Source organism: Martes martes, assembly GCF_963455335.1.
Source record: "Martes martes genome assembly, chromosome: 12".
Classification (NCBI taxonomy): Eukaryota; Metazoa; Chordata; class Mammalia; order Carnivora; family Mustelidae; genus Martes; species Martes martes.
Window position 1 is genome coordinate 17,010,502 of NC_137900.1, and position 18,062 is coordinate 17,028,563.

The 18,062-nt window shown below is 42.1% G+C and overlaps 1 protein-coding gene across 1 annotated transcript in view; it reads left to right on the forward strand.

The window, feature by feature from the left end:
* The window catches only part of GCNT1 (glucosaminyl (N-acetyl) transferase 1), a 29,923-nt gene extending 12,652 nt beyond the window's left edge, over positions 1-17,271 (forward strand). The window contains exon 3 of the mRNA XM_080820067.1: positions 12,567-17,271. Within this exon, the coding sequence (XP_080676193.1) occupies positions 12,710-13,996 (1,287 nt within the window). The 5' untranslated portion in view covers positions 12,567-12,709 and the 3' untranslated portion in view covers positions 13,997-17,271. The remainder of the gene's footprint in view (positions 1-12,566) is intronic.
* Positions 17,272-18,062: the final 791 nt, after the last annotated feature.

Consider the following 18,062-nt stretch of genomic DNA (forward strand, 5'->3'; position numbering starts at 1 on the left):
AGACCCAGGGAACAGTGTTGAGGAGAGGGAGTGGGCAAGGAGCCTGAGACTAGATCCGATTACTGGGAGCTCAGAGGACGTGCTTGGAACAGTGCAGAGACAGGATTATGTGGAATTTAGTGCTGAAATAGGAGATGATGGTGAGGACACCTGTTTAACCAGCAACTGCCACATACCAGTCTCTGCCAGCTGGTTGAGAGGTTTTCAAATCACCCCCGTCTCAACTGGGAGGGTATTATGAATCATTTTTCAGATGAGGAAACCAAAACTATGAGGTGGCTTGCTGAAATCCTACATTAGAACATGACGTAGGATTTATTGTCTCTTCTGTTTGACTTCACGGAGCTGTCTTCCTCTGTGGCCTCCCTCCAGCCAGTGAGGTTTGATCTCACAGAGGGTGATTCCAGAAAGGAACCACATTGCAGGAAGTTAAGCTGGATTTTAATATGTTAAAAGAGCACTTCTCATTCTTGCTCATGGGTAGCTTTATAATTTTTTTGCATAATTAGAAGATCTACTCTGACAATTATGATTTGCCAGCCAAAGATCCAGACACATGCTATGACCCGGAATTTTAGGACTTTAAAAACAAAAAGGAATCTGGTATTTTGGATTAGAATTGCTGGGACATAGGAAGCATTTAAAGCCGGAATATTTAAAACTGGGGTAGTTCAGAAGACCCAGGACCTAGGTGTGACGAGCAGGTGGGGCACGATCCAGGGCCGTTGTTAAGCTCTCTCTGCTAAAGAATTGTTCTGGACAAGTGGCCGAGCCAAGCGCGTGACCTCTGCACCCTAGTATTCTCATATTCAAAATTAAGAGCAGACAAAAGAAACTTGAAAGTACCTTTCACATCTAAAATTTTGTTCTGTAAAACTTGGTGCTCTCTTAAGTATTCTAAACCACCTAGTATTCTATTTTTTTTTTTTTTAAAGGAAAGGACAAGGTTTATTGCTCTTCAAGTTTGGAATTTTGAAGTGAACAATAAGATCTTTTATACTCACTTTTGGTCTGCAGTGGTAATGAGGTTAACGATTTCTTTAAAAAGAAAAAAAGAAGGAAAAAAAAAGGGGGGTTAATTGGTTGGCTCGGTCAGTTATGGGTCTGCCTTCGGCTCAGGTCATGATCCCAGAATCCTGGGGTCGAGTCCGGCATCAGGCTTCCTGCTCAGCAGAGTCTGCTTCTCCCTCTGCCTCTTCTGCTCCCCCTGCTTATGATCTCACTCTCTGTCAAATAAGATCTTTAAAAACAAAACAAAAAAAAACCTGTTTGTGTGTGTGTGTGCGCACGTGCGCGCGTACGCACAGAAATAGATATATTTCATTCAAGTCTACAAGGGTCCGCCTCTACAAGTGAACTATCACGTTAGAGGACAGTTTTTTCCCATTTCAGTTTAGCCATTGCTCATGCATTAAGGAAACAGGAGAGAAAAGCTGCAAAGGCAGTAAGAAACACCAGTCTTTTGAGACGGAGGCAGACAGATGATCTTTGTTCTTCATGTCCAAATTCCAAATTTTCCTAACAGTAAACTCAAAAAAGACCCCTTTTTGTGTGTTCAAACAACCTGGTTCACTCCTCCCAGTGCCTTTGTAACATATGTCCTTTAAGGTCTGTCTTCTCTTAATTTAAAAAGCCTTTTCTGCGTAACATTCTACCTGTACCTACCTACTCTGAAGGTCTAGTCTAGTCGTAAACAAGCTGTGTCTTTTTAAAAATCATAATAAAGTGGTTTTTAAAAAAAACCCTTGAGATTAAAACTATGTCAGGGAAAATTCAGTGGCATTAAGTACATCTGTCTCCACTATCCGTTTCCAGAACTTTTTGTCAGCCCAAACAAACTGGTACCCAATTAACTGTAACTTCTAGCCAGACACACATAGAACCCTCAGCCCCTACTCTGGTATACTTTACATCTCTTATGAATTTGATAACTGTCGGTACTGCATATAAATGGAATTACCCCGACTTACTTCGCTTAGCTTGTCTCTGGGATTCACCTGTGTTGTATCATGTAGCAGAATGTCTTTCCTTTTCAAGGCTGAGTAATATTCCTCAGTGCATTCCCCATGTTTAGTTTATCATTTGCTTTTCCTGGCTACTGATATAATGCCTTAATTCTGGTACTTTTGTACAATTATGGGCATTCTTTTGGCTTTCAAGGTAGTGTATAAAACTTGTAAATCCATATGTGTTTCCTTTTTTTTTTTTTTAAGATTTTATTTATTTATTTTAGAGAGAGTGAGAAAGTTCGAGCAGAGGGAGGGAGAGGGAGGTAACTCCAGGGGTCTTCATGCTGAGGGTAAAGTCTGATGCAGGGCTTGATCACAGGACCCTGAGCTCATGACCTGAGCCAGAACCAAGAGTCAGGTGTTTAACTGACTGAGCCTCCCAGGTACCCCCATATATATTTCTAGCACTGAAATATACATTTGAGGAGAATTCAAGATACCAAGAAAGCATGGGTACTGATGGGTGGGATCAGTGGGACATTTTTTGCTATGGAAAATACAAATGTTGGTCTGAAGGGCACATAATTCCAGAATCCTGTTAGAAGGGATCAGCTTGGGGCACCTCGGTGGTGCAGTGGGTTAAAGCCTCTGCCTTCAGCTCAGGTCAGGATCCCAGGGTCCTGAGATGGAGCTCAGTATCGGGTTCTCTGCTCAGCAGGGAGCCTGCTTCCCCCTCGCACTCTCCGCTTCCCTCTCTGCCTACTTGTGATCTCTGTCAAATAAATAAAATCTTAAAAAAAAAAAAAAAAGGGACCAGCTTGATTCCTACATTTCCTCGTTCCCATGTTTGCTTTAGCACTGAGCTTGGAGGCAGGGTCTTCAAACCCTGCTTCAGCCACAGGCCCCACGCCGATGGCTAAAGGACACAGACATCTTGATGGGGGAAGAGACATGGCCCGCAGCAAGTCCACTGCAATGTTCTGTGGCATTGTGTCTGGCACTGCTGGTGTGTCTGCACCTCTCTTTTTTTGACTCCCATTAACACAGTGTGCATAGCTTCTTGGGAAAAGGACTAAGCCGGGCAAGTTATTGGGTCTTCTGCCCTCCTGAGCTATCCTAAGATAGTCTAGAGAGCCCCAGATGAAGAGCATTGGTCTTTGGTCCCAAACATTCAGAACATGTCTAAGGGGGCAGGCAAAGAAAAGGCGGTGTTTCTGAGAACAAACCACAGGTCAAGTCTAGTCTCTGTGGTCTCTGTACTAACGGTCTACCTTAGATTTACAAAGGAAGTTTCCAGAACAGTTTCTGTCTTGGTTCTTCCAGATGTCCAGCCATTCCGGGGATGGTTTGAACATTTTCATGATTACTGAGCAAGGCTTACTGGATGGATGAGGAGCCCTCCGGGGCAGGACAGAGATATTTCTACAGCATCCTTTCTCTCCTTTTGCATCCTGTCTAAATCCTACCCATCTTTTGTGGTTCAGGTCCGCCGTAATCGAGGAAGCCTTCTTAGAGCCTTTCTTTTCCTCTTGGTGGACTTAACAGCTTTTGGTTCTGTGGCAGAGACATGGGTATAATGCATCTTGCCTGCCAAGCCCGTAGGCAGGAATGGTGTCAGCTACTTGAGTCCCTGGTTGTGCCTCCGGGGGAGAAAGCAGTGGGGACAGACAACAGTGCTATTTCCAGGAATGAATGAAATGAAATGCATGAGTTAGTTTCATCCCACTGTAGTCTAGTGAGTAAATGGGAAAAAGAAATCTGTAGTTTTTCTTGCCATTAATTCAGGCAGAGAGAACTCTTCCTTCCCTCCCCTTCCATTCCAATTTCCCTCCCTCCCTTCCTTTTCTTACTTTTTTCCTTTCCTTCCCTTCCCTTCCATTCATACTTCTTTCCTTCTTTCTCTCTTTCTCTTTTATAGGTGACCCCACAAATAAAACCTAGCTTTTCTTAATTTCATCTAATTTAAAATTAGGAGGAGGTCATTGGGAAACTTCCATTAATTCTACTACATATTTTGAGTTTTTACCTAATTATTAAATACGCTTTCATATGAAGTTAAACAGCTAATGGAATTGTAAAAAGAAGGTAGAAATGGAATTCCAATATCCATTCTGCTTAGAGAGCTTTAAAATACTGATTTTTTTAATCCATTGTGTTTAAGAACCGATCAGTTTATCTTTCTAGCTCTTAATTTTATCACTACTTTTAACATTTTAGAAAAGCGGTAACCTGTCTTTTAGTCAGAGTTAAATGCACATTGCTTTGAAAAACGCATACTTCCCCAAGAGTGCCAAGAACTAGGAAGAGTCTGTGATTTGCCCCCGCTTGAAAGTCGGCAAATCTGGCATTTTTCCTGTGGGTTTCCTGAGCCCGAGTACCCACAGGGCAGGTGTAGAGAACTAGAAACAACTCCTCAGTAGAGAGAGAGGAGAGATGTTAATTAAATTTTTTAGCAGAGGAACATGGGCTTCCTTTGAAAGAGACTTGTACTCATTCAAGAAACATGGCTGAGGTATTCTCTGCAGCATGTTCTGTGCCTGGCCCTAGAATATGGGGTTCTGGAGGAAAGAGACGTGCTTTCAGGCCTCTCCTCCCTTAGTCACACCATCTGGCTTTAGTTATAATATCTTATTTCATGTGGAAAGCCCCCTTTCCAAAGGGCACAGGAAACAGGGTCCAGTGCCAGTCCTAGAAGGTTTTTCCTGTCACCCATGTTTCCGTGGCTGGAGCCCAAGAAAACTCTGGAAACAGTGGAGACAGTGACCTACACCGTGGAGCTTGGTGTTTTTAATCACTGTCCTAAGTTTTGGGGATCCCAAGAGCTTCTCCTGGCCAGTCTGGAGGAGCAGACGCTGTTGGGGTCTCAGGAGCTTGCGTTAAGGTGACACCTCAGAAGATCTTGGCACCTTGCTGCAGCGAGTCACGGACACAGCCAGGCGACCGGCCAGGTTCCCCCAGATGGGGTGAGGCCATGGAGACGCAGGTGGTGGAAAGAACTCCACCCGGAATGGCAGGAAGTAGCCTGGAGATCTTACCCACTTCCTGTTCCTTCGCCTGGCTGCTTCAGGATGCTCTTCGAGTCCCAGTCCTCTGCGAGCCTTGAACATCTTTAGCATCAGTCACGGTAGTGGGTATTCTGGTCCTGTCACAGCAGCCTCTGCGTCACAGAATAATAGTCCTCGGGAGTCTGTGAACTTGAGTCACAGACTCAAGGGGGACTAGAGGCCAGCTTCCTGCTGGAGAAGGGCCATAGGTTGCGGACCCTGACTTAGCCATCCAGCTGTTGGTTTACGCATACCTGCGTGGTGTGCGCGCGTGTATTTTTTTTTTTTTTTTAGAAAGAAATTTTCCACTATTAAAATTGAAATAATGGGCAATGGGTAGAGGGAATTACTCTTGCATAGAGTAGTTTTGTTTGGACTTAAGCCAGAATGACAGGTGGAAATGGTGGAGAAGTGTTTACCTTTTTGAAATCCACACTTTCTACAGTTCACTCACCTGTCCGCTCTAACCTTACCCGAGGTTAACGGAGCTACCCAGTGCGGGGCCCTTTTTATCTTGCCCCTTGTCTGGGAGTCTCTACAGTAATTAGAGGCTGAACAGGAAAATCCTGATTGTTATTAGGGATGTGTCCATATGTCCATATGTCTATGCAAATTCATGTAAATGTGGTAAATTCTACTTTGAAGTCTAAATATGTTCTGTCCTATTACTTTATAATAAAAATATGTATTATTCCTTTCTTCCACCCTCTTCCTGCTTTCCCTTATTATTATTATTACTATTAAAAAAGAATTTAGGATAGTATACCCTGAGCCACAGGTCACTCATTTCTTTAATTTTTTTTTCATTTTCTTCTCTATGTAGTAAAATTCACTAAAACTAGGAAGTGTGTTTTTGGAAGGAAAGTCATCTTTGGCACAGTTTATTTAAAATACTGAGGCTTGTGCTAGTTCATCTAGTTCTTAGTTATTATGTCATAAGGTCCTCTGTGTCCTGACATATTCCAAACAAATCTAGGTTCGATAATCACTGGGTTTTAGACTTCCTTACATGGATGTCCTCATGTACTTTGTGAAAACAGTCCCCCACTCCTCTTTCTGTCCTGTCCTTACCGTGGTGAGCTGTTGAAGACGAGAGAGGTGGTGGATGAAATTAGGCAGAGGCCTTTTGTTTGGAGCAGCAACGTCCGTTATGTGATGCTGGGCAAAGCACACAACCCGTTTCTTCCAACAACCATCTTTCCCATTGCTCTGTCCTCCTAATAAGGTTTCAGTGAATCTCAATTGAGATCTTAATGTTTGAGGTCTTAATGTTTGCATTAAGACCAATGCTCTTCAGAGCTAAGCCACAGAGCACAGTGATGGCTTTTTTCATCATTGCATGTCTCTGATTTCTTTGGAGGCAGTAATTATCACCCCAACCCTCCCTCGTTTGCTTTGTTTTCAATGTAGTTATAAATTCACAGCCCAAACCCTGGTGGCTGTTTAAATCAGTTTTCAGTGTGCTTATTCCCATTAGTCATTCCATCAGTTTCATCTTAAAGACATGTTTCCTGGGGACTTTTTTTTTTTAATACATATTTTATTTATTTGTTCATTTATTTTGGAATGAGAATGCACGCATGCCCCTGAGCTCATGCCTGCAAGATGGGGGAGGGGCAGAGGGGAAGGGAAAGAATCTCCTGCAGACTCCTTACTTAACGCAGAGCCTGACCCGGGGCTTGACCTCACGACCCTGAGACCATGACCTGAACTGAAATCAAGAGTCGGGCACTTTACCCACTGAGCCGACAGAGCCATCCTGTCCTGGGGCCTTGTGATCTGCCCTAGCCTGCTACAGTGAAATCTGTTGGCCTGTGGTACAGGCTAGGATGTTCCTTTACTGTCACCTTGGGATATACCTTTTCTGATTCCTGTATTTTCTCCTTTCTTAGTTTATACTTTAGTTTTTTGGGTTTTGGTTTTTAACATAAATTCTACCCCCAAAGTGGGGCTCGACTTGTCAACCCTGAGATTAAGAATCACGTGCTCTGTGGACTGAGCCAATCGGGCAGTTTTGATGGAGTTCATCCTCTAGTGGCTTCCTGAGATAAAGTGCATAAAGGTAAATATTTTGAGACCTTACCTGTCTTAAGATGTAAAAAGTTTTTATTTTACCCTTAATTGACTTGGTAGTTCATGTGATTGAACGAATTCTCCTCGGGAGTTCACTTTCCTTCAGCATTGTTGATGCTGTTGCGATAATCTTCATTTTCTGAATCCTGTCCGTGAGGCTTACTTCCCCCCTCTGGAGATCTGTGTGGTATTCTCTTTACCAGTATTCCAATATTTCATGATTCAGGAATGTGTCTTGGTGTGGACCCGTTTTTACCCGTTGTGTCGGTGTTCCAAGGAATGTCAATCTGTTGCTTCTTTGTGAGAAATAATATTCAACCATTTAATTAACTGATTGCTTCCTTCTATTTTTTTTTTTTTTTCTGTTTTGTCTTTCTGGAGGTCTTGTTATTCATTTAGAGACTGGATCTCCTGGTCTGGTTCTCTAAATTACCTTTTTTCCCCTCCTCAACTTCCCCATCATTTGGTTTGCCTGTTTGCCTAACTAACTCCCAGAGAGTTTCCTCAGCTTTCTTTTCCAACACGGCCATTGAGTTTTGCAGTTTTTCCTATCATGTCATTAATTTTTAAGAACTCTGTTTTATTTGCTATGTGTTCTGTTCGTGTAGTTTCTGATTTGTTGGAGTCCCTGCTAGGAAGCAAACCTCCCCAAATGTAGTAACGTGAACATTTCCATTTTATTTTTTGCTCACACATTCTGTGGGTTAGGAATTCAGATAAGACTTGAGTGACCACGGGCTGGAGTCATCTGGTGGCTTCTTCACTTAACGTGTCTGGGCTGGGATGAATGAAAGCTGGGTTCACCTGGGACTGGTGGCTTGGGTACCTTAGACCCTCTGGCTTAGTACTATATGGAAGCTGGTTCCAAAAGGAAGCCTCTGGAGAGCAGATTTTCTAAGAAAACCTGTCGGAAGCTGCTTAGTTTTCCATGACCCAGCCTTGGTGGCCACATCACCTCACTTCCGCCAATCTCTACCAGTCAGTATAGTCATAAGGTTGTCCAAATTCAAGGGGAAAGAAATTTGGACTATATCTTGATTGGAGAATGGTAAGGTCACATTGCAAAAGAGCATATGGGATGGGAGTATTGTTTTGCCTGTTTTTGGGCCATATAATCTTACTGATTGATTGAATGCAATATATTTTCTACTCTCTCTGGGGATATCATTAGTTTTCTTCTTCCTGTACACAGTCTGTTTCCTTGAACATTTGGGGAAATTTCTAACTTAAGCAATGTATTTAAGTCTTGGCCTGGTTGGATTCCCTAGTAAATAAACTCCTGCATTGGCTTGGCTGTCGAACTTCTGGGAACTGATAGCTGGAAATAGGGAAGGAGATCTCAATACCTATTGTCTTTGGGTTCACTCGGTTCCACTGTTTCCTGGTTGGAAAACCTGCTTTCCATAGTGCCTGGTGTGCTCCAGCCTGCAGAGAATATAAACTTGGGCCATGGCCAGGTTTCAGGGTAGAGAGAGGAGATTCAACTGCTTTTAAATAGCTGCCAGTCAATACTGTTTTGTTTTTGTTTCAGACATTCTCATCCCCCTCTGGGATCTGTGCTGCTACCATTTCCCTGAACCTTTTGAAGATCCTGTCGCAAAAATAGAGCCGGTTCTTTCTTCCCCTACTGTCAGTCTGGGATTCTTAGATCTGCTGAATCGGTTACCTTGTGACTGTCTGCTTTTCGGATTTTATTTGCTGCCTCCTCACTCACTGTCCCTGAGGACATTTTGTCTTCTGTCTGTCCTCCCACTCCAGTGAGTACCCCGTTGCACCCTAGTCCTGACCAGTTTTGGAACTGCTCATTTTATGTTGGAACACTTCTAGAGACTAGAAGGAGGAAAGACAGCAAGGCCAAAACCTTGAACTCCACAATAAACCAGCTAGACTACTGGATATCGGTAGAACACTCCACCCAACATCAACAAAAGACACACTCTTCTCAACACATAGAACATTGTCCAGGATAGGCCATATCTTAGACCATTAAACAAAACCTGGGAGTGTGATTGCCAGGTTGAGAGGTCAGCCTCTGTTCAGCTTTGTAAAAAATGGCCAAACCACCAAAGTGATTGTACCATTTTTGCCTACTTGGAGTTCACAGATGTGTAGATTAATTTTTTTTTTTTAAAGAGCTTTTCTTTCCTTTTTTTTTTTAAAGATTTTATTTATTTATTTGTCAGAAAGAGAGAGAGAGAAAGCACACAAGCAGGCAGAGAGGCAGGCAGAGGTGGAGAGAGAGGCAGGCTCCCCGCTGAGCAAGGAGCCCGATGCGGGACTCGATCTCAGGACCCCGGGATCATGATCCGAGCCGAAGGCAGCAGCTTAACCCACTGAGCCACCCAGGCTTCCCATTTTTTTTAAATAAAATTTGGAGAAGTTTGCAGCATTATTCAGATGTTTTAGCTCCCCCCCTTTCCTTCTGCAAATCCTATTACACATTTGTTGATAATGTTTAATGGTATCTCACATGTTTCTGGAGCTCTGTTTTTCCTAATTCTCTTTTCTTTTGGTTCCTCAGATGGAATGCTGTCACTTGACCTGTCCTCAGTTTCACTGATTCTTTTTTCTATCTGTTTAAACCTAGTGTTGAGCCCTTGTAGACAATTTTTCAGTTCAGTTTACTGTACTTTTCACTTCCAGATTTCTTTTGGGTTTTTTCTTTATCGTTTTCTGTCTCTTTATTGAAATTCTCAATTTGGTTGTCTGTCATTCTCATATTTTCAGTTCTCTAGTTCTTTGAAAGTATTTATGACAGCTGACTTAAAATTTTTGTTAAGTCCAGTACCTGGGCTTCCTCAGAGACTGTTTATACTGACTGCTTTTTTCCTCTATATGGGTTATACTTCTGTTACTTGACATACTCTGTAATTTTTTGTTGTTAAAGGGACATTTTAGGGATGCATGGGTGGCTCAGGCAGGTAGGCATCTGGCTCTTAACCTCAGCTCAGGGTCATGAAATGTGCCCTGTACTGGGCTCCATGCTGAGCGTGGAACCTGCTTGAAATTCTCTGCCTCTCCTGCCCCCACCCTCTCTTGCACATGCTCTCTCTCAAAGAAAGAAAGGAAAGAAGGAAGGAAAAGGGAGATTTTATAATGTGCCAACTCTGGAAGTCAGACCTCTGCCCCCGCCCTGCCTGGGGTTTGGTGGTATTGCTCTTTGTTGAGTGACTTTTCTAGATTAGTTTTCAAAAGTTTGGTTTTTTTTGTGTGTGTTATGAGGCCACTTAAGTCCCTAATCAGTTCGCTTGGAGATCAGATGACCTAACGACTGGACAGATTTCTTCAAATGTCTGAACCAGTAAGGAGCAGGAGGTGCCTAGTGGCATCATTTTGTTTATGATTTGTTGTTTTAATGGTTTCTATGCTTAAGTATTTTTGCAGAATCGCCCCACATTTCTTGCTAATACAGGTTGGGAGTTGCATGGTGGACAAGTAGTTGGAAGAAGATGAGATAAGCAGCTAACTCAATCTCAAGATTGTTTCAATGGCCCAGTGAGCACTGGGAATCTTCACAGTGGAGATAAAATATATTGGATTTTTCCAATGGTATTGGACCATTTCACCGTTCCTTGGCACCCACTTTGGGACATGTTGCTAGAGTTTTCTTTGGAAAAGCTTGACCCAAATTGCAAATATTTTCAGACCTTTAGCAGTATACAACCAGCATTAGAAAAACAAGTAAGATTGGACAGGAAATTTTAAAAGCAAGAAATGAACCAGCCATAATTTTTGAGGGGAAAAAAAGTGAATACATAGGATTAGTTTACCAGCATGTTTTCTGAGTGTGTGTGTACTTACATGGGCATTACATCCCTTCACACATTTCCTTTCTCATTTCACAGGTTTTTTTAAAAGCTTCATGGGACGTAGCACCGTTGCTGAATGCCTCGTATATATAAAAAACCTGACGGCATGAAAGGCACTCTCCAAACACAGTACTGTTACCTGAAATCTGGAAACTAAATGAGCCAGAATTTATTTTTATTTGTATTATTAATATTCACAATTTATTTCCTAACAAAATATTTAGAAGTTCTAGTGCTAATCCTGGTATTAAAAACCAGTTTCAAATCTCTCTGAATCTGGTATGCAGATGATCAGTGGTATTTGGCTTTCTTTGTTAGAACAGTAGCACTTAGGGGTGCCTGGCTGACTCAGTAGAGCATAGGATTCTTGATCTCAGGGTTGTAAGTTTGAGCCCCAGGTTGGGTATAGAGATTACATAAAAATCTTCAAAAAAGGAACAGTAACATTTATTATAGAACCAATTTCCAAGTTATAAAATTGATTTTTTTAAAAGATTTTATTTATTTATTTGACAGAGATCACAAGTAGGCAGAGAGGCAGGCAGAGAGAGTGGGGGAAGCAGGCTCCCTGCTGAGCAGAGAGCTGGATTCAGGCCTCGATTCCAGAACCCAGGATCATGACCTGAGCTGAAGGCAGAGGCTTTAACCCACTAAGCCACCCAGGCGCCCCTATAAAATTGATTTTTAAGACAAAATATATTTTATAATATTTGTAAACATAGTAAAATGGGTGGGGTTTTTATATTTTATATTTTTTATATTCATTTGAATATAGACAGTAGGTGTGTCATACATTATAATTTGTATACAACTGTTGTTTCTCACAAGCATTAATTGTTATGACCTGTTCAAAGCAATGCAGAAAATGCAAGGCTTTGTCTCTGTTTTGTACTGTGTATGTCTTCTCTTCCTGTGGTGACTGGTACGGACCTGAATAAGAGAGATTCCAAACAGACCCAAATCTGGCCTGGTTTCAGTGGGGCCTTCCTGGTTTAGTTTGAAAAGTCACTTGACTTGCTTTCCCTTCAGAGATTCTTAGAAGTCACAGCTGTTTTTGAACTTCTTCATAAGAGGACCTCCAGTCCTAACTTAGTGGAGAGCAGGATGAAGCCGATCTTCAAATATGGGGGGCTGCTGAGGCCAACTGACGGACATTAATGGAAGTGTCAGGAGGAACCCAGACCTAGTAATGATTTTGAGGCAGGGGTGCTCATTAGAACTGGCAGAGGAGGAAAAACTCATCTCACCAACTGTGGAGAGTGGAGTAATGGTAGCGTAGGTCTTCAACTGTGATTTTGTACCTTAATTTTCCTGAAAGGTAAATTCCCAAGTGGTATCATGTAGGATATCTTAGCACATCCTTGTACTTCTTCCTTTTTTTTTTTTTGTTTTTCTTTTTGTTTTTCTTTTTTATTTATTTTTATGCCATCTCAACACAGGGCTTGAACTCAAAACCCCCAAATCAAGAGCATGTGAATGCTCCACTGACTGAGCAAGCTAGGAGCCCCGCCCCCCCCCCGTATTCTTTTTTAATAATCTGGTATTACTATTACAGGCTGTGGGTTTCCTGTAACACTACCCTCTTCTGCTGATTGACCAACGTCTGACCTCATAGCAAAGAGGATGCTTTTTAAACCCGAGATGTCGTAACAAGACTGTATTTATATACGTTCCTTCTCCTTCTCTTTTAGTGCCGTTCTCCATCTCAAGATGCCTTTGCAGTTTTGATAAAGGCAAACTGACAACTCTCAAGGCCATGACGGGAGAGGAATCATGACTGCCTGAAGCCTGGAAGCTACCCTTAATTAAGGACAATCTCTGATTGTTGTTTGAAATGCTGAGAAAGTTGCTGCGGAGGAGACTTTTCTCTTATCCCACTAAATACCTCTTCCTGCTTCTCGTTTTTTCCCTGGTCGCCTTCTCCGTTCTAAGAATTCACCAAAAGCCTGAATTTGTAAGTGTAGGACATTTGGAGCTGGTTGGAGAGAATCCTAGTGGTAATATTAATTGTACCAAAGTTTTACAGGGGGATGTAGAAGAAATCCAAAAGGTACAGCTTGAAATTCTAACGTTGAAGTTTAGGCAGCGCCCTCGGAAGACAGCCAGTGACTATATAAACATGACCAGAGATTGTCACGCTTTCATCAAGGCGCGCAAATATATCACGCAGCCCCTTAGTAAAGAAGAGGCAGAATTTCCCATCGCATATTCTATAGTGGTCCATCACAAAATTGAAATGCTTGACAGGCTCCTGAGGGCCATCTATGCACCCCAGAATTTCTACTGCATTCACGTGGACAGAAAATCAGAGGATTCCTTCTTGGCCGCGGTGCTGGGCATCGCGTCCTGCTTCAGTAATGTCTTCGTGGCCAGTCAGCTGGAGAGTGTGGTGTACGCCTCGTGGAGCCGGGTTCAGGCCGACCTCAACTGCATGCAGGACCTCTACAGGATGAGGGCGGACTGGAAGTACTTGATAAATCTTTGCGGTATGGATTTTCCTATTAAAACCAATTTGGAAATTGTCCGGAAGCTCAAGTCGCTAATGGGTGAAAACAACCTAGAAACCGAGAGGATGCCATCCAACAAAAAAGAAAGGTGGAAAAAGCATTATACGGTTGTTAACGGAAAGCTGACAAACACGGGGACCGACAAAATGCAGCCCCCTCTTGAAACCCCCCTGTTCTCGGGCAGTGCCTATTTTGTGGTCAGTAGGAAGTACGTGGAGTATGTGCTAGAGAATGAAAAAATCCAAAAGTTTATGGAGTGGGCAAAAGACACCTACAGCCCAGATGAGTATCTCTGGGCCACTATTCAGAGGATCCCAGATGTCCCAGGCTCCCTGTCCTTAAGCCAGAAGTACGACATGTCTGACATGCACGCGATTGCGAGGTTTGTCAAATGGCAGTACTTCGAGGGTGATGTTTCCAAGGGTGCCCCCTACCCACCCTGCAGTGGCGTCCACGTGCGTTCCGTGTGCGTGTTCGGAGCAGGTGACTTGAACTGGATGCTCCGCAAGCACCACTTGTTTGCCAACAAGTTCGACACGGACGTTGACCTCTTTGCCATCCAGTGTTTGGATGAGCATCTGAGGCATAAAGCCTTGGAGACGTTAAAACACTGACGGTTCATCTGAGGCAACTTTAGAAATAAGAAGATGCATGCGTGAGATGCACCCTGATTCTTCTGCCCAGCAGTAAACAGAAACTGTAGGGGGCGCTCTTTGGGGTGGGGACTCCGATTGTGAATGTCCCCAAAGCTGAGGGATTTCTGCCCAGCACCATGGGTTGGAAAGGTTACGGCATCAAACGTTGACCTAGAGTTAGCATATGGAGCCAGAGTAGGTTGGGGGGCACTGTGGGGGGGGCAGGAGCCCAGGTAGCCAGGGACGAGGCTGAATGCAAAAACCAGCCTGTTATAAGAACTCAGGGACTTAATAAAATGACCAAGATTTTGTCTGTGCCAAAATTACTTTGAGAGCTTTAATTATGACAGTTTTCTTGATTTGAATAAATGTATAGCAACAACCAGTTGTAAAGATGTAGTTTATCTTGCAGGCTTTATTTGGTGAAATAGAAATTTGACTTTAAATGGTCCTTGTAAATAATTTACTTTCTGTAAATTCTATAGTGTTGTGCTGTGTAGCATGTCGGTATGTGTCCTCTCAGGGAACTTGAAAAAATGGGCTCGATTGAACGTGAGTATTTCTGATTTTTGCTTCGAACAACGTATATACGTTTTTAAAAACAAAAAGTAGCAATGTCTAGTGTAGTTGATTCTAAGAATCATCTTAGCTTATTAGAAAAGATATCTTAAGTTATTTAAAAAGTTAAGAGTTCTTTTTTTATCATTAGTCTTCTCAGACCCTGCCATCAAGCTATACAAAAGCTTGTTTTCATAGTGCCTCAGTACATGAACCAAGACAGAAAGGGAGTAGTATGAATGGGGAGTGGGGATCTGAGACAGAAAGTGTGTAGTAGGTATGGGGAGGAGGAGGAGAGGCGGCCATATTGGGGCAATTTCTGAGACCTGTGACGAATGTTCTAGCAGTCAGTACTATCTCCAGATAGTAAGGCTGTTGCTCTTGGGATCCACTTCTGTCCATCTTCCCAGGAACTTACATCTTAATGTCACCTGGGTCTCCATTTCAAAGGACTGGCTGGCTTCTGCAGTCCCTGATTCTTGTTACCTGCCCCTTGGTTGTTCTTAGCCCTTGGGCTGTAAGTTTCCTTCTTCCTCAGAACCCATGAGGAGGGAACCCAAACCCTGTGCTGTTGTTGCACACGTGTACTGGAAGGCCTGGCAGTTCTGAGGGAACATCAAGTTTGGGGCAGATCGTCCCAGTGTTGATATTCCCGGGCTGAGGTCTCTGCGCAACTTTTCCACCAAAAGACAAATGTTTGGAGGTTGCCGTTGTGCTAACTCCTATCTCAAAGTCAATGAGGATTAGAAAGAAAACATGTTCTTTGGTTAAGCTGGTACTGTTCAGCCAGAGATCTAACGGGAAATGGGATGCTCTATCATTTAGCTGAGGCTTTAAACAACAATCAAAACTATGTACTTTATTAGAAAGCATAGCCAGCTGAAGTGATCCAGAAGAAATAAATACAACAAGCAGCTTTTAGGCATTCAACTGAGAAAATATTTTTTATTCCTTAGAGAATATTTTCATTTTATGGAGAGAGCTTTCTTCTACCGGCCCTCCTGAATGAAATTTTTTAAAAAAGATTTTTATTTATTTATTTGACACAGAGAGAGAGATCACAAGTAGGCAGAGAGAGGGGGGAAGCAGGCTCCCCACTGAGCAGAGAGCCCTATGTGGGGCTCGATCCCAGGACCCTGAGATCATGACCTGAGCTGAAGGTGGAGGCTTAACCCACTGAGCCACCCAGACACCCCCTCAATGAAATTTTCACGTTTTTAAAACCTTTGTCATCATGTGTAAACATGCAAATCGGTAGATTGCTGTGTTTTGCATGATTAAATAGCATAGCCGGTGTTGGACCAAGGAAAACATACTCTGAAAAAGCAAAGATGATGTCCACGAGGGCATAAGATGGGGGCTCTCTCTCTTGCCTTCTTGTTCTTTTAATGGATGTCAAATGTTTCTCCTGTGCTCTCTCAGCAGAAGGATTTACCTATAGATGGGTCCCTTTTTTCTGTAAAATTAGTGGTATTCATTGACAAATACTTCGTCTATGTCTTATATTTTTACTTCATTCACGGTGTCTTGTTTAATGTGCATTTTCATTTCTTATTTTGAAAATTTGCCAATTTACAGGAAAGTTAAAAATAATAGTACAGTGAACACCATAGAACCCTCACCTGGAATTGCTGGTCGTTAACATTGTGCCCCATTTGCTTTAAATGATACGGATTTTGGAATTTAACAAAAATTGGAGATGAAGTCTATCTTTTTAATTTACAAATATCCAAGGTTATTTAATCTCAACATTTATTGTAGCATGAGTACAAGTGACTTACATTTAAAATTGATAGGTTTTGAGAGATTTTTCTCTACCCTCGGTATAAAAATTAGAGTCATTTCCCCAAGTCCCACACTAAAACTGTGGACCTACTGTCTTTTAGATAGTTGTGATACCCCAACATTCTAGAATGGCACTTGGTGAAATATGTCTGAACATTACTCTATTGCTAATGCCTATTATAGGGATTATATATAATTTGTTTTTCATGACTTTCTTCTATACATTTTAGTATAACTTAAAGCAAACAAAATTCGTACTACTGGGACATGAGACACCTGGCTGGCTCAGTCAGTAGAGCATGCAACTCTTGATCTCAGGGTTGTGAGTTTAAGCCCTACGTTGGGTGTGGAGATTACTTAACAGAGTATTTAAAAATAAAATAAAACTAGTGGGATAAGCAATTTGAAAAAAATTAAAAAGATGGCTTCAGAAGGAAACAAATGCAAGTTGAGAAAGATAGAAATTATTTAAATTGTTTACTATATGTCAGTCATTAAACACTGCTTTTACTTAATGTAGGGAATTACTAGGAATCATTCACAAAACAAACTACAATTTTGAGATGGAAGGTTTATTCTAGTTAATGAAGTACAGCATCAGATGAACATTACTTACTACTTTACTAAGTACAAGAGTTACCACAAACAGTGCTATTTTTAGGGAGTTACCTGGGGTCTTCCACACCATAGTAAACAACTGTTAAGCTTGCAAATGTGAATTGTTGGGGAGGAAAAATTTTTACTCTACCCCTTAAGGTCTTTCTAGCTGGTCTAAGAATCAAATGGACACGAGACTGATTAATTAGAAATTAAGAGAAAAATCAAACAGGTGCCCTGCTGACTTAGTTGGTAGAGCACGTGACTCTCGATCTTGGGGTCAGGAGTTTAAGCCCCACATTGGGTAGGGAGACTACTTTAAAAAAAAAAAAAGGAAAAAATCAAACTACATTTTAGTAAATAGCATGCATACCTTCTGTGTACATGGGGGAGACCCAGGAAAACAGTAACTCCCTGGCTGAAGCTATTATCTCAAACATCATCTCTAGCTAAAGACAAAAGATGCTGGGGGTGGGGAGTCTGTTACGGGAAGTTACCAGAAAAAGCACAATAAACCAGGGTAAGGTTTCTACACAGATTTAAGTCCTGGCCTTTCCCATTGATAACAGTTTCTAGAGAGTTAGTCTCCAGCCTCTTGGTACTGAAGGAAACACTTAAAATGGAGATATCTCTTGTATATATAAATGTCTCTTAAAAGGGTAACTTCTACTCAGTTCTCAGAGTTTCTCTTGAGTCTGCAGTCTCAAAAATAATCAGCTTAGTGACATACGGGTAGCTCAGTCAGGTAGGCAAGCAACTGACTCTTGATGTAGGCTCAGGTTGTGGTGTCAGGGTCCTGAGATCAAGTCCCACCTTGGGCTGGGGCTCTGCACTGAGCAGAGTTTGCTTGAGATTCTCTCCCTCTGACCCCGCCCAATCAATCAATCAATCAATCAATCTTTGGAGGGGGATAACCAACTTGAAATAATACGCCAAAGAGGCAAATTTGGGGGCAGCCAAATTTGCTTCCCTTCCAGAAACATTATTGTCTCCAAACGGATTTATGTCAATAAAATTCACAGTTTTATTGACAATTCACTCAAATAACATAAATAGATGTTCTTTTGTAATTATTTAGGGGAAGAGGAAGCCCTGTTCCATGTTC